This window comes from Triticum urartu, chromosome 1A (assembly GCF_056163025.1).
Source record: "Triticum urartu cultivar PI428250 chromosome 1A, HENAU_Tu73, whole genome shotgun sequence".
NCBI classification, from domain to species: domain Eukaryota; kingdom Viridiplantae; phylum Streptophyta; class Magnoliopsida; order Poales; family Poaceae; genus Triticum; species Triticum urartu.
Window position 1 is genome coordinate 577,046,883 of NC_141873.1, and position 15,265 is coordinate 577,062,147.

Sequence of the window (15,265 nt, forward strand, 5' to 3'; positions counted from 1 at the left end):
CGGCCCCGCGTGCGCGCCGTTAGCTGTTAGGCGGGCCGCCAGCCTGGCACGTGGGCCACTCACGTCAGAATCACGGTTAAAACGGTCAAAACCACCATTCAGTCAACCTGGTAGTTTTTAGTAACGTTTTTTGGTAGTTTTCGGCCACTTTTAAAAAAGTGGTAGTTCTGTGGGACGCAAACCCCTAAATTGGTAGTTTTTTGTCAATCACTCTACAAGAGTAGATGATGATTTGCTGAATGTGAGACTAACTGTCAGTGTATTATTCACATACCTGAAAATCCTTTTAGCTGTTGTCCAATGAGCTGTAGTGGATGCATGAAGGAGGAGACCAAGCAATTACATGAACCACGGTCGAGCTACCCCCTGTTATGCAGTGCTTCTGCTCGGGTTGTTGGTGGTGCCCACAGATGACTTGAATTAGAAGACCTGAGTGCTGTTTCAAATCAAAATTTTCATTTGGCTTGCTCTCCAAGATTAGTGCTGGTCTGCTGAGCGAGTGCAGAGGTGACCAGGAGCCCGGGACCATGTATCACTTGCTTGTGGGATGTTCGTTCTCGCGGTAGATGTGGCATGAGTACCTATCATGGTGGGTGACGACTCCGTTGCCGAGCACGAACAACAACTTCCTCAACTAGTGGGCGGCATCCTACGCCATGGTTCTTGCCAGGCAGCGTCGAAGCGTAACCTGCATGATCATCCTCATGGAATGGTGGCTTTGGAAGGCCCAAAATGCTTGCGTCTTTGAGGCCGATCTACCATTGGTCTCTTAGCTTACCATGACCATTGGAGATGAAAGCAAAGTCCTGGGCGGCCGCCGGAGCTCCTGGGCTAGATGCGTTGCTGCCTGAGATGAAGCCTAGATTCACCATGCATCCGTGTTGGTCGCTTTTGAGCACATTATCAAGCCATTGCATTGTGTCAAGGTTGAAAAAAGCGGTAGGCGTAAGCGAGGCGGTTGGCCTTCGCCTAGTGCCTAGGCGGTGCTTAAGCGCCCTAGGCGCAGCCTAGGCGGTAATATAGATTCTAATATCAAGGTGTATTTGTGGTTATTATATGTGTACTGATGTTAATTTAGGGCAAATAAATAAGTTAACTACCAGCTACTACCATTTGAATATGTGATGTTTCGCATTTCAGTACAATATGGCATGATTTCTCGCTTGGGCAAACAATTTGTTGCATGCACTACCTAGACTACCATTTATGCCCTAGGCGAGGCGTTTGGCCATTGCCTAGCGCCTAGGCGTGCCTAAGCGCCTCCTAGGCACTGCCTTTTGCAACAGAGCATTGTGTAATTGATGCGCGAGATCAATGAAATAATTTTTTAAAGCCTATCAATAAGATACATTATCAGCCGAAAAATAACCCGAATAGTATATGTACGTATGCCCTTGTACTTATCCAAAAAAAGTATGTCCTCGTACTTTCCCAGGAACTCCGGCCTCCGGTACTGTTTTCAACGTGGGCATGCACGTGCAATTTGCAATCAACTCCGATCCATGTCGTGCGATTTGTGTCTCTTTGTTTTAACAAACAATATTAAATCCCGTGAGTTCCAACTTTAAAAAGAAATGGTGTTTTTTAAAAGAACGAATGGAAATAATAACCACTTAAAAAAGATTTCAAAACAATACTGGTTTAAAAAAGGAAAAAGAGAATCTTATCCACCTCAACGTCTGTAGAATGCAAATGGTCTCATTTGAACCTCCAGCTCTATCTGCATAGAGAGGACGTCGTACAGGGACTCTGCTTAATCCATGCTGTATCTTCCTTTTTTTGTAGACATAGCAGGAAACCGAAGGAAACCACTACCCAAATTAACAGACATCAATTTATAGTTGGATAAAATTTTCAAATGGTTATGCAAATGTTCAAACTTATCTATCTCTAACGTGCCCTGCCGGCCGGCCGTAGCAGTATAAATAGTTTTTTTTTTTTGCGGGGTAGCAGTATAAATAGTTGGGCAAACACACGAATGCCATCCACCCATCCACGCATCATCCTCCCCAACCCGTCCCTTCCCATCACGTAGAAGATGGCGCTCTCCAAGTCCATCATGACCGTGCTCTTCGCCCTGCTGGCCATCGCGGCGACGCTGCAGCCGTCCATGGCGAGGGTCCAGCCCACCGTCTCGAACCAAGAAGAAGCCACAGCCACCACCACGGCCGATGGGGGCTCCCCATCTCTTCCCGGCCTGCCGTTGCCTCAGATCCCCGGTATGCCTAGCCTACCACCGATATTCCGCTCCCTTTTCCCGCCACTTCCTCAGATCCCCGGCTTGCCGCCGCTGTTCGGGCCGCTCCCTGGTGGTGCACCGGGCGCCCCTCCATCCCCTGCACTGCCTAGCCTCCCACACCTCCCACTTCCCACCGGCTCGCCAAGCCCGCCGCCGCCAAAGGAGTGCCTCACACCATTGACGAGCATGATACCGTGCATGGACTACCTCACCAACATCACGGTGTTCTCGCCACCGGACGCGTGCTGCGACGGCCTCAAGTCGGTCGTCAACACTGCGCCGATCTGCCTCTGCCACGGCATGAACAACAACGGCGGCATGAGCAAGCTCTTCCCCGAGCCCATAGATCCGATCCGCATGATCATCCTCCCGGTTAGGTGTGGCGCCATGATACCCATCCAGACGATTTTCTCCTGCGGCAGTAAGTTACTAACCTTGTTCTTTGTGCTTTCCTTTATATGTGCTGCTTGCTTTAAGTAGATTGATTAACTTGCATTGGTGATGATTTGACAGCCCAACCCTTGCCGCCATTGACGCCTCCTGCCATGACTCCGGCGCCTCCCGCTGCTTCTCCCGCGCCATCACCATAGGACCAAAATGATGCACAGATCGCCCATGCTTTCTGCAGGATTATATAGCGTTTAAGTTGGTTTTATTTAGGTAGTACTATATCAGAGAAAGATATCAGCTAGCGTTTAGGAGTTTAGGACGTCTCTCATATGTAGGAGTAGCTCCTAGTGTTACTTAGTTACCATATAAGTATACAGTCATGTAAGATCTCCGTCACGTGATGTAATCGTTGTCAATGAATAATAAGTATTATGCTAGATCAATGCATGCTTGGTGATTCATGTCGTTGTTTCTGTATTGTTTGCTTGTGTGATGGCCTAGAATTAACTCTGGGTCGATCTGATCTTATGCCTGCGTGCTTGCTGGCTCCGTTGGAAGTTGTTACATGAAAGCCTACATGTATGACTCAGTTTGCTACCTCTGTTATCCCGGCAGCTCGTAAATCTGTCGCCGTTAGGTTCTCTATAAATGCTACTCCCTCCATTCCAAAATAAGTGTCTCAACTTCAATTTTAGTACAACTTTGTACTAACACTTATTTTAAGACGGAGGGAGTACTATATGATAATCATGCATGCCACCAGCTAGACACAGAACCCATTTTTCGTAAGAGTTATTGGAGATCAGACGCACCATTCCTACCATGTGTTACAGATACGCAGAATTGATCAGCTACGCAGCCAAGAATTGCTACAGAACATAGCTGAACTCCTTTGCCAGACAGATTTGGCACGAAGTCCTCTCAGCATGGGGCAAGGAGGATTGGGCACCTACGGCTATGGATAGTGTGCAGGAATGGTCCACATCGCTATCACCAACGGCTCATTCCAGGAAGGACTTCAACTCCATGATCATCCTCGTGATGTGGGAATTTTGGATGCAAATGAATGCCGTCGTATTTGACAATGCGTCTTCATCTGTGCGGTTTGTTCTTAGGCGGATCCTTGAGAAAGGAAAGCTCTTCTGAGATGATGTGCTGCCGTTCTTCTCGGTGTGGTTTAGGCGCGTCTCTGGTGAGTAGTCTCCTTTTGTATCTTGGGTGGCTGGCGATTCTGCCAGAGTTGTAAACATGTGGATAGGTATCTCGCCTCTTCTATCAATACAAAATACGCATGCTTGTGTATTCTAGAAAAAAAACATAGCTGAACTCCATTGGTTCTACGTGCTTGATCATGAGAGCAGAGGGACCCAAAGCAGAGCAAGAGAGGGAAAGAGTAGAGGGACCCAAAGCAGAGTAGGACAGGGAAAGGAAAAACCTAGAGGGGTAAAGAGAGTAAGGCAGACAACCACCCTCCCTAACCTAGCAACGCCCTTCTTAGTCAACACCAAGTGCCTCTTTGTCATCGTCGATTGACCCCAAAGGATGAAGTTTACTTAATTTTCTTTGAGTCGGAAAATGTGAAAGAAGAGCACATCCAAATTGAGGATATGTATGTAATGATTTGTGCTACTACTGTGCTTCCTAGCAGTTGTTGCACAATCAGTGCCAGTTATGGACTCATGGTACGGGGATTCAGGTGCTAGGAACATGCATAAAAGAGCCCAATTCAAAACAATAACGACATGCTGAATATCATTGCATATAAGCAACAGTTGAATAACTTAACTGGTGATTTGATGAAAAAGAAACTTGGACTATTACAACATCCAAATAACTTTTTTCTAAATAACCACTCACTTCTTTAAGATAACAAACAGGACGAACCGAAAACGAGCAACAATCTGAACACAACATTACTACTTTCATGCTTTTGAATGTGCTAGCATTGGTAAGACGACTAAATTTCTTTAAAATGAACACTTTTCGTTGGACAAATGCCGAGAAAACTGCGAAACAAGTCTCGCTAACAAAGGAAAAAGACAGTTTCGAAGATTTAGCCACTAAAAAGTGGCATAAAAGTCCCTCCCATCACAACATCATCCCAAATTGCCGGGTTCCAGACTCATGACATCGTGGTTGAAGAAAACCAGTGACCAATTCCAAGAATAAAAGTAAATGTATGTCTCCAAGCCTCCCAATCCAAATGCATCCAAGTGAAAAACATCATAGACTTTCCATATACCGCAATCATTCATTCTTTTGATTCCTCACCATTGCCACCACTGTAGCTCCGCCATCGTCCCCAACCCACAACGGCGCCAACCATGCCACCACTGGACGCCGCCTCGGTACATGCAACTCCTCCGAACATACACGTCACGTTTTATGTGTTCAATGAAATGCCCGAGTAATTTTTTTTATTCTTTAACTCCTTTGTAGGCAAACGATCGATTCGTTGTCGGATGATTAATATGAAAACAAGGACCTTAACAAATCCATATAGAGAGTTCATCAATTTGTCATATTCAGACGATAAGATGTTGAAATGATGATAATGATGAGCATCGAGGAAGAATTTAGAGAAGCAAGAGAAGCATGTGTTGAACTTCAACGGTAGGAGAGTTGTTCCTCGGGATAGGATCACGGTGCAAAGCTTCTCTACAAGGGTTACTTCAAACCGGACCCAACATACCATGAAAGGTTTTTTCGACGTTGCTTCCAAATGAGCAAAGATTTGCTGATGTGTATAGTGGATGCCGTGGAGGAGGCTGGTGACTATTTCAAGTTGAGGAAGGATTGTTGCGGGAAACTTTCCTTCTCTCCTCTGTAGAAATGCATGGCTGCCCTCAGGATGCTTGCTTATGATAGGCCGCAGATGCCATTGATGCTAAAATCCGGGTTAGAGAGACCACATGCCTAAATACCATGGTGCAATCCCTAAAAGAATACCATGGTGCAATTTGCATGCAACTTGGTGAAGGTGTTTGGAGCGGATTATCTGAGAGAACCAACTGTTGAGGACGCAAAAAGGTTGATAGCAAAAACTGGAGCGGCAAGATGTTTTCCAGGTATGCTTGATTCAGTTGATTGCATGCATTTTCAATGTAATAACTACCCCCAAAGGTTTGTGCGGCCAGTACCAAGGTCACACCAAAGATGCCACCATCATGCTTGAAGTGGCATCGAAGAACTTGTGGATTTGGCATGCTTTTTTGGCATGCCTGGTTCTAACAATGACATCAATCCGCTACAACGATCTCCTTTGTCAAGATACTTTATGATGGGGAGACTCCGCCGTGCAACAACACTATCAACAGGCACAACTACACCATGGGGGAATACCTTGCCGGTGGTATCTATCCTCAATGGCGGCGTTTGTGAAGACCATATCCGAATCTCAATGGTAGGAAACAATTTTTCTTTGCATAAATTCAAAAATGTGCTATGAAGGATGTGGAGAGGGAATTCAGAGTGCTCCAAGCCCGTTGGGGTACTCTTCGTGGACCTGCAATGATGTGGGAACCGAAGACACTTTGGCAGATCATGACACGTTGTGTAATCTTGCACGACATGATTGTGGAGGATGAGGACGAAGGAGCAGCCCGCACACATGATTTTGAGAATCCCGGAGCTCGGGTCCGCTTCTCGGAACAAGTGGCAGAGCATGTTTTCAACTTTCTTGAGATGCATCAACAACTTGGAGATCAACAGATGCACATGCAAGTTCACAATGATCTTGTGGAGCATACGTGGATCCACGTTCAAAACCAATGAACAATGTATTTTATGTTTCAATTATGGATGGTAAACAAATTTTATGTTTGAACTATGTATTTTTATGTATGAATAATTTTTATTTGCGTGAGCTATTCATTTTTTATGTGTAATGATCGACGTGCATGTGTTTGCATGGATTTGAGATTTCAAAAGTGTTGGTTGTGGTTACAAATGAGGACAAAGTGGGGGCGGATTGGTGCTATTCTCAGACACACTAATGATCGACATGCATGACTTTGCATGGTTTTGAGGTTTCAGAAGTGGTGGTTGTGGTTACAAAGGAGGACAAAGTGGGGGCGGGCCGGTGCTGTGCGGACGCGCCCAGACGTATAGGGGCCTGGATTTGCCCGGTCCGATTGTAGATGCTCTCTGTAGGAGATGGCGAATAGCGGCATCCAAATCTTCATTGTCTTTCTCCCCGTACAAGTCTGCTTGCTCGTGATGATGGCAACACCACCAGCACACGCAGCTGACATGCTTACTGGATACAATCAAGTTTGCTGCCCTAGAAACATCTATTGTTGTTAGTTTGGTGTTGCAGTGGTCGGTGGATCCGCAATCTCTGCTGAACTTTGATTTATAGTTTCATTCTCCTCCAAGTAATAAGCTAGGTCATATAAAACATGCTTCTGACATGGTTTTTGTCGTGGAATTATCATGGCAGATGTCCTAGTGTGAGGATTTAGTCGTGGAGCCATCGCAACCAGGTTAGCTTAAAGGGGTTAAAACGGGACAAAGGACACGGGGAGTTTATACTGATTCGGCCCCTTGCGGTGAAGGTAAACGCCTAATCTAGTTTGAGGTGGTATTGCTTATGTCTCGATTACCAGGGAGCGAATGCACTTGACCTAGCTTTCGATCTCTTCTTTCTTGCCCTAAACCGCCGCCGGGTTGTCCCTTTATATATACAGGTTGACGCCCAGCGGCTCACGGAGTCCCGGCCAACTCATAGACAACATGTCCGGCTCGGTGACTAATTACACTTGCCTTACAGTACAATTCATACATATATGTCGGTTTACACCTATGGGCCTTAAGTCGCCTTTGGGCTTTGGGCCCTTAGCAAGTCTGCTCCATGAACCGCCAGCTTCAACATCTTCATGGGCCTTGTGTTAATGAATCGCCATTGGTATAACCCGGCCCCTTCTGGGCGGGTCATACCCAATAGTTATATCCCCAACATTAGGCCCCAGGTTGATTTGAACTTGTTCATGTCAATCTTCAACACTTAGAAAAATCCTTCTTCATTTATTCTTGTGAAATCGTGTAATCCGCCATGACGTCATCTGCTGGGATTGTGGTAATCCGCCATGACATCACCTGTCATTAATATTACATAAGGCCCAAATCTTAATATATCTTCTTCTTTAATGATCGTCCAAAAATCGAGGCGTCTGCGTCGTCACATATCCATTTTTTGGTCTCCTTGATTCCCGTGCATGTCACTTATCCTTCCAGCCTTATAAATAGGGCCAGGGGTTCCTTTTCACTCTCCCCCCTTTGCCTTCTTGTCTTCAACCTCTCTCCCTCTCGCAACGCATCTGCGCATCTGAACACCGCCGCCGACGACCTCGTCAACTTCCTCGACCGCGGTCGCTGCATCGACCTGAACGAGACCAGAGAACTGCGGTGCTTCTCCGTTGCTCAGCGGTCCTAGTAAGCACTTTATCTTCCCCACCATAGATCTCCATTAGGGTTTCTGAAGTTCTTAAGAGTTCGTCATTGTTCTTCATCACACCTTTATTTAATCCTTATTTTGATCCAAAGATGGCCTTTAAAATATGCGGAATCTGTCTCTATACCTTCCCTTAATCACTGAAGATGCTTCCCAGATGTAGAAATCTTGCCAATATATTAGCTCTTCCGCTGCTGCAATACTAGGTTTTGATTTTATTTTATTTTCCGAATAGTGCCAGATTCAAAATTGACTGCACCAATCTGTAAAACCTGTTTATCCAACACTTAACAGAATTTTTGCCCTTGATAGATCTTAAATATCAGTATTGTCATGGCGGCTTACATCACCCGTCGTAACTAGCCATATGTCATTAGGCCCCATTTAAGCCGCCAATGTGAATATTTACTGCAACGCTCATCTCTGGCTTAATAAATCAATTTAAACCGGCAATATTTCTTTCTGTTAGGCTTCTTCCCTTACGATGCCGAAGACAGTTACCTCATGTAATTGGGTTCCTTCGATTGTCACCGATAAAACGCTCGAGGACTTTGTAAAAGTCGGCTTTTTACCAGCAAAAAACATCATGCATTGGCGCGCTCCCAAACCAGACAAAGAAAGACCTCAGCCGCAGGATGGTGAGGTCATTGTTTTCACTAATCACATGAATCGGGGCTTCTCTCCACCCGGATCCATGTTTTTCCGAGATGTTCTGCACTTATTTCAACTTCATCCTCAAGACATCGGACCCAACTCCATGTCAAATATCTGTAATTTTCAAGTTTTCTGTGAAGTATACCTTCAAGAGGAACCCAGTGTTGAACTCTTTAGGGAATATTTTTATCTGAACCGGCAAAACGAGTTCACTAATGGACCCAGCTTAGAACTTGGCGGGGTCTCAATTCAACGAAGAAGAGATGCTATCTTCCCCTATGCTCGCGTGCCAAGTCACCCCAAAGATTGGAACTAGACATGGTTTTATTGTAAAGACGCTCCTCCGGCTGATGAGAATCATCTGCCAGGTTATCGTGTTCAGCGGCTCGATCCAAAACATCATCTTCCCGAACGGCTTACCACTGCTGAACGCGCAAAGCTTGCACCCACTATTTCAAAGGTCAAGGGCCTGCTGGGAAATGGTTTAACTGGTATTGACTTGGTTCGGTGTTGGGTTTCTTGGAGAATCATACCCTTCAGCCACCGAACCGGCTTAATGTGCACTTATACGTGTGATGCAAAAGATCCATTACGCCACAGCTCCACGCATTTAACTGATAACGCAATCAATGAGATGAAAAAAACCCTTCTTAATGAGGGCCTGGAAGACTGCAGTAAAGTGGGACTGAACCCTTTCTGCAAACTTAACCCGCCACCAGTTGTGAGTCTTCAAATCATTTATTTTTCCTTATCATTCACATGTTATATCGACTCAGTTTTAATAATCTTCACAGGCTGGATCCGCTTTTTGGAATAAGGAGGACGACCACAAAGCTGCTAAGAAAGCCAGGGCCAAAGCAAGAGCCACCAAAAAAGCCGCCAAGAAGAACAAAAAGAAATTAAGCGCTTCCGATATGGTTGAGTTGGACGACAGTATTGAGTCGGAGGTAGCCCTTGACTCCCTTGGCTCCTTTTTCAATTATCTTATTGACATTCATTATTATCAGGATGACACGGGGGCCAGTCAAGCGGGCGATGAAGAGGTAACTGTTATTTCCTCCAACTCGGAGCCTTTGCCAAGACAGAAAATTCGACGAGTAACCCGGAAAGTAAGCTTTTCTCACCCATTAGCTCATCACGATCCTCACTTTCTTTTGAAGCAACAGCAGCATGAGAATCGGCGCCAGACCCGGACCAGTGGAGGTGGAGAATTGGTTTACCAGATACTCCAGCTCCGCGGAAACGTCGAAACGAGGTCCCTTCAAATTTAAACTCTTTTTATCCTCTGGCGGGTCTTATTCATCAGCCGCTTAATTCTTCTGATTCAAACTATCGGGGGACTTCTCACTCCTCGTCTGGCGACTCATCACAGACCCAACTGCCAGCTTTCAAAACTGCCCCTGGGTAACAATTGTTATTTCCTACCACTTTGTATCCTTATACTTGTACTAACCTCCCACAACTCTTTGTAGTGGAAAGGCAAAACCTAGCAAGAAGGCAAAGGTGATCAAATCGGCTGAAGACCCCAAAGTCCATGAGCCGGAGCAGCAAATTCCGGCGTCTGAAGCTTCCGTGCAACAACCAGAAGAAACTGTTAATGATCTGTCACCAGAAATTCCTGACCCCAGATATCACACAAATGTCAATCCTTTGAACACTGAATCATCAAGCCCAATTAAACCGTCAGAAACGCATGCTGAAGATGTTCTTATTACTGGCTCCTCCTTCCAAGAACCGAGAAAACCTACTGTCTTGGCCAAACATTCTGCCAAAGAGGAACTTACTGAGAGGCGGAAAGTGAGATTTGACATCGCCAAGTACTCTCAATTAAGTATCAGTGAAGTACTCTTTGGTTATCTCAACCAAGTGCATACCAGCCGAGATCTTGAAATTGATATGGTGAAACAGATGCATCAAAAATATGAGGTATGAGCTCCTGCTTAATAAATTATGCATATCATGTCAGCCCTCAAGTCTACTGTGTATCATAGAATTGAATATGTTGTAGACTTAGAACCGCCATGAATATAAAAAGCATCTTTGGTAGAATCCTTTCAAAGGCCAGGTTAAACCGGGTCTATAACTTACAAAGAATTAACATTGCATCCGTAGCCCCCAAGGGCCAGTTTAATCAGCATGAATGAACTGCGACTGTTCATCATTGTTTACAAATCAAAGCATACTTGTGTAGTCCTCATGAGCTGGCTATGTTCGTTTACAGCACAACCGGGTCATCATAAGGTAGTGATAAATCGCGAGCAATATGCATTAGCCCCCAAGTGCCAAGTGCTCTTGCTTGCAAAGTGCTTAGGACTTATCCATATATGTCATGGTATGAAGAATTTTTCTATAAGCATTAGCCCCCAAGTGCCAAGCGTTGTTGCTTGCAAAAGGCTTGGGACTTTTACTCATGTGACCCAACTGTGAACATGTACTCAAATCTGCTCATGTATAGGATGCCACTGCTCAACTTGAATCACAATTGGTTGGTGTAAAAATTCAACTAGAGAATCAAGAATCTGAGACTCGGAAGGCCGACTCAAAATTCAAATTTGCCCTGGATGAAACAGAAAAGCTGAAGACCAATTTCAACACGGAAAAGAACGCCTGTGCTGAAGAAAGAACTGCTCTTATACAGCGGGCTGAAAAAGCTGAAGCTTCTCCCCAAGAGATGACCACTGAGCATACCGGCTTAAAGCACCATATATCCCAGATGGTTTCTGCTATCTTTGGTAAGCAATATTGCTAGAATCATAACCAAGTTTTATATTTCATGTTACAAACTATCTCTGATCAACTCTCCCATTGTTACACAGGGCCTAGGAGCAGCAACCTTGGTCAAGAGATGCTTGTGAAGCTGGAAGCCGTATACACGCTTGTTGAATAGCTATATACTGGGACACAGCACATGCTGGCCACTTTCTCCCCTACCAATCAAGCGCCCACTCTGCTAAGTGACGTCTTGAAAAAACTTTCTGTTCTGCCAGCTAGAATTGAAGAAATAAAGCGGTCGTCTGCAAGAGCTGGTGCTGTAACGGCTTTGAGCCGGGCCAAAGCATAGCAAGCAGAGTTAGATCCAGCCGAGCTTGCGACGGGATATCCAAGTCTCAAAGAAGATGGCACTCCTTTTGACAAGAAAGACTTCGCTGCCTGTGTGAAGGAGATACGTCCACTGGCCAACCTGATTGCCGATGAAACGGATCTTTCAAGATACCAGGCGGCTTATAATATGGAGAATCAGAAGATGCCTACTCCGGCTTACAAAGTGATGGATCTGATCCCTCCAATCCGTAAGCATACCTTCGCTCCTGAAGTTGGTCTGTCCGAGCTTATAGATGATGAAGCTGAATTCCAAGCCTTGTCTGGCATTGACTGGTCATCACCAAATTTCCAAACGACGGAGGATGATGAACAACCGGCGAGGGATGATCCAGAAGCTTCAGGCCATCAAGGCCAAGAAAATTAACCCACCAGGCGGTTTATATTTGATCTTCTGGAAAATATTTGATCATTTGGACTCGCAGAGTCATGTAATAGTTTAGTGAAAAATATGATCTGCCGTGCCATCGTGCACGTTTTGTTTTGCATGATATTGTTTATCCGCCAAATTAATAGTTGCCACTTATGCTTATAATGCCATCAATTAGAGTCTGTTCCTGCATACAACAGATCACGAGTGTCCTGGCGGTTTACCGCAGAACGGGTCATAATACCCAATATAGAACCACTGTGATATTTGATCACACTGCCAGCTTATCATACTAGTGCAGTAAGGGTAACAACCCAAAAGATTTGATCACATAATGCTCTGCTTAATTGTCATATACTGCTGGCTTACAACGCCATATGCAGCAAGGGGTAATGTCCCAAAACTTAGAGCAAAATGCTTCCAAGTATTTAACATTATCATACACTGGCGGCTTATACTCCAAAGCCAGGACGGGTTATAAAAACCATGGATGTACTCAAATATGAGCCATAGAAAGTAAGGCTACATGGCTTGAATCGTTTTAAACCATATATTACTATGGTACAAAGATGAACCCAAAAATGTTCAAATAGAAATAATAAAGCAGGAAAACAAGGCTTTCATAGGCCGCCAAGCCCAAATCTCAAGTGCTTTCAAAGGGCCACACAACCACTGAGTTAAACCTTCATGCAAACCTTATAAGTCGGGCCTCACATGACCAATCGTCGTTTTAACTTTGACAAGTTCAGGATCTTGTATAAGATTGACTGTCAAAAGTACGGCGGGTCATTCCAGTCAACTTGGGTGGAGTGGCAGACTTAAAAAGGCAAGATAACCCGGATTTTTAGGTGAATACACCTGGCTTCCAAGCCTGGCTTTTAAGCCTATTACAAGGGTCATAAAAACTCTTGTACATTGAACAAAGAGTCGCCAAGTAATATTTTATTAAAGGCATACAAGCCGGATCAAGAGGGTAATCAAGGCTCTGCTCATTAAGCAGGTCGCCCCCAAATGACATCAAAGCAGGGTAGCTATGTTTGAGTTGTGCTTTGCAATAGACTTTTTTTGGTCCCTTTAACCTGGGTAGCAAGCCCCCAAGTGTTTTGTAAGCATGGCGTATAAGCCGGATCAAAAGGTAATCATAGCTTCGCCCAATGAGCCGGAAGCCCCCATGTGACCATATGAAGTGTCAATAAAGACTCATTATTATCAGAAATGAAACAACAGAGGCCCTGCTTTATCATGGATGCCGGCTTTATTATATTCATTATAGTATATACATTGTCAAAATATGTACATCATAAGAGCCGGTGGCTCACGTGTAATAAGGCCGAAGATGAGAAATATTCCATGGCAGGCGGGTCTCCTCCTCCGACGTGTGTGAGTCCTTGTGGTCTCGAACATCGACAAGGTAGTATGATCCATTGTTCAGATTCTTGCTGACCACAAAGGGTCCTTCCCAAGGTGGGGATAGCTTGTGCATATCAGTTTGATCCTGGATAAGCCGGAGCACCAAGTCACCTTCTTGAAAGGTTCTGGTCTTAACCCGGCGGCTGTGATAACGGCGCAGATCTTGTTGGTAAATCGCCGAACGAGCCGCCGCAAGGTCACGCTTCTCATCTAACAGGTCAAGTGCATCCCGATGTGCTTTTTCATTGTCAGCTTCAACATAAGCCGCCACACGAGGCGGTCGTGATGGATGTCACTAGGGAGAACCGCCTCTGCTCCGTAAACCATGAAGAAAGGCATGTAACCCGTAGATCTGTTGGGGGTAGTATTGATACTCCATAACACTGAGGGTAACTCCTCCACCCAACAACCCGGCGTCCTCTGCAAAGGAACCATAAGCCGGGGCTTGATGCCTCTCAAAATTTCTTGATTGGCTCTCTCAGCTTGACCATTGGATTGGGGGTGAACCACTCATGATACATCAAGTCGAATATGCTCACGTTGACAAAACTCTTTCATAGCACCTTGGACATATTAGTGCCATTATCAGTTATAATGATGTGGGGAAAACCAAAGCAGAAAAACACCTTTTTGATGAACTGAACTGTTGTTGCCGCGTCACACTTACTGACCGGCTCTGCTTCGACCCACTTTGTGAATTTGTCAACTTCCACCAAAAGGTGGGTCTTTTTATCCTTGGACCTTTTGAAAGGCCCAACCATATCAAGCCCCCAGACTGCAAATGACCAAGTAATTGGAATCATCCTCAATTCTTGAGCCGGTACGTGAGCTCATCGTGAAAAATTCTGACAACCATCATATTTACTGACCAAATCCTCTGCATCAGCATGAGCCGTCAGCCAATGAAATCCATGAAGAAAAGCTTTAGCCACGAGAGATTTAGAGCCGGCATGATGACCACAATCTCCTTCATGAATCTCGTGAAGAATTTCACGGCCCTCTTCAGGAGAAACACAACATTGAAATGCCCTAGTAACACTGCAATAGTGTAACTCTCCGTTGACAATTGTCATCGACTTAGACCGCCGGGTTATCTGTCTGGCCAAGGTTTCATCCTCAGGTAACTCGCTCCGGGTCATATAATGTTTTAATGTGTAATATGTGCTACTACATTCAAGACATATTGTTGGACGAGATATTTATCTAGAAAAAACATGGGAGGAGATTGTTATCTATAATGTTTAGAATATCTTGGAAAGAGATTTAAAATATAAACAAGATGTAGGGCCAATGCCCTTCTAGGGGCCAGGAATTAAACCATCGTCTCACTAGTCAATCCTTCGGGCACTACCCCCTTTCTATTGCTCTTCAGAACTCCTGGTTAGATTGTAAGATCGGTTGTGAATCTATTGCGGCATATGGCTTTCCAAATCATCATGTGAATGCCTAAATCTTGTTATGTTGTTGGTTCTGTGTTAGATAGGATGGTGCAGACTCTTGATTGAGTTGTGCGAGTGCAACACTCTAGAACTTTATATTTACTTACACTATACTCTTGAGAAACCTCTATCAAGATATTTGTTTAGTCAATACACTTCCATTATTTAATTACCTAGATACTTGATACTAACATGGGCAGAGATGCATATGT

At 44.8% G+C, this 15,265-nt stretch overlaps 1 protein-coding gene and 1 pseudogene across 1 annotated transcript; both read left to right on the forward strand.

Moving 5' to 3' along the window:
- LOC125532484 (putative GABA transporter 2) overlaps nucleotides 1-15,265 on the forward strand; it is a 247,043-nt pseudogene that overhangs the window by 229,844 nt on the left and 1,934 nt on the right.
- LOC147992968 (uncharacterized) lies at nucleotides 2,039-2,829 on the forward strand. Its single transcript, XM_087542011.1, has 2 exons — nucleotides 2,039-2,660; nucleotides 2,753-2,829. Exons 1-2 carry the CDS (start codon nucleotides 2,039-2,041, stop codon nucleotides 2,827-2,829), a joined length of 699 nt encoding a protein of 232 aa, XP_087398137.1.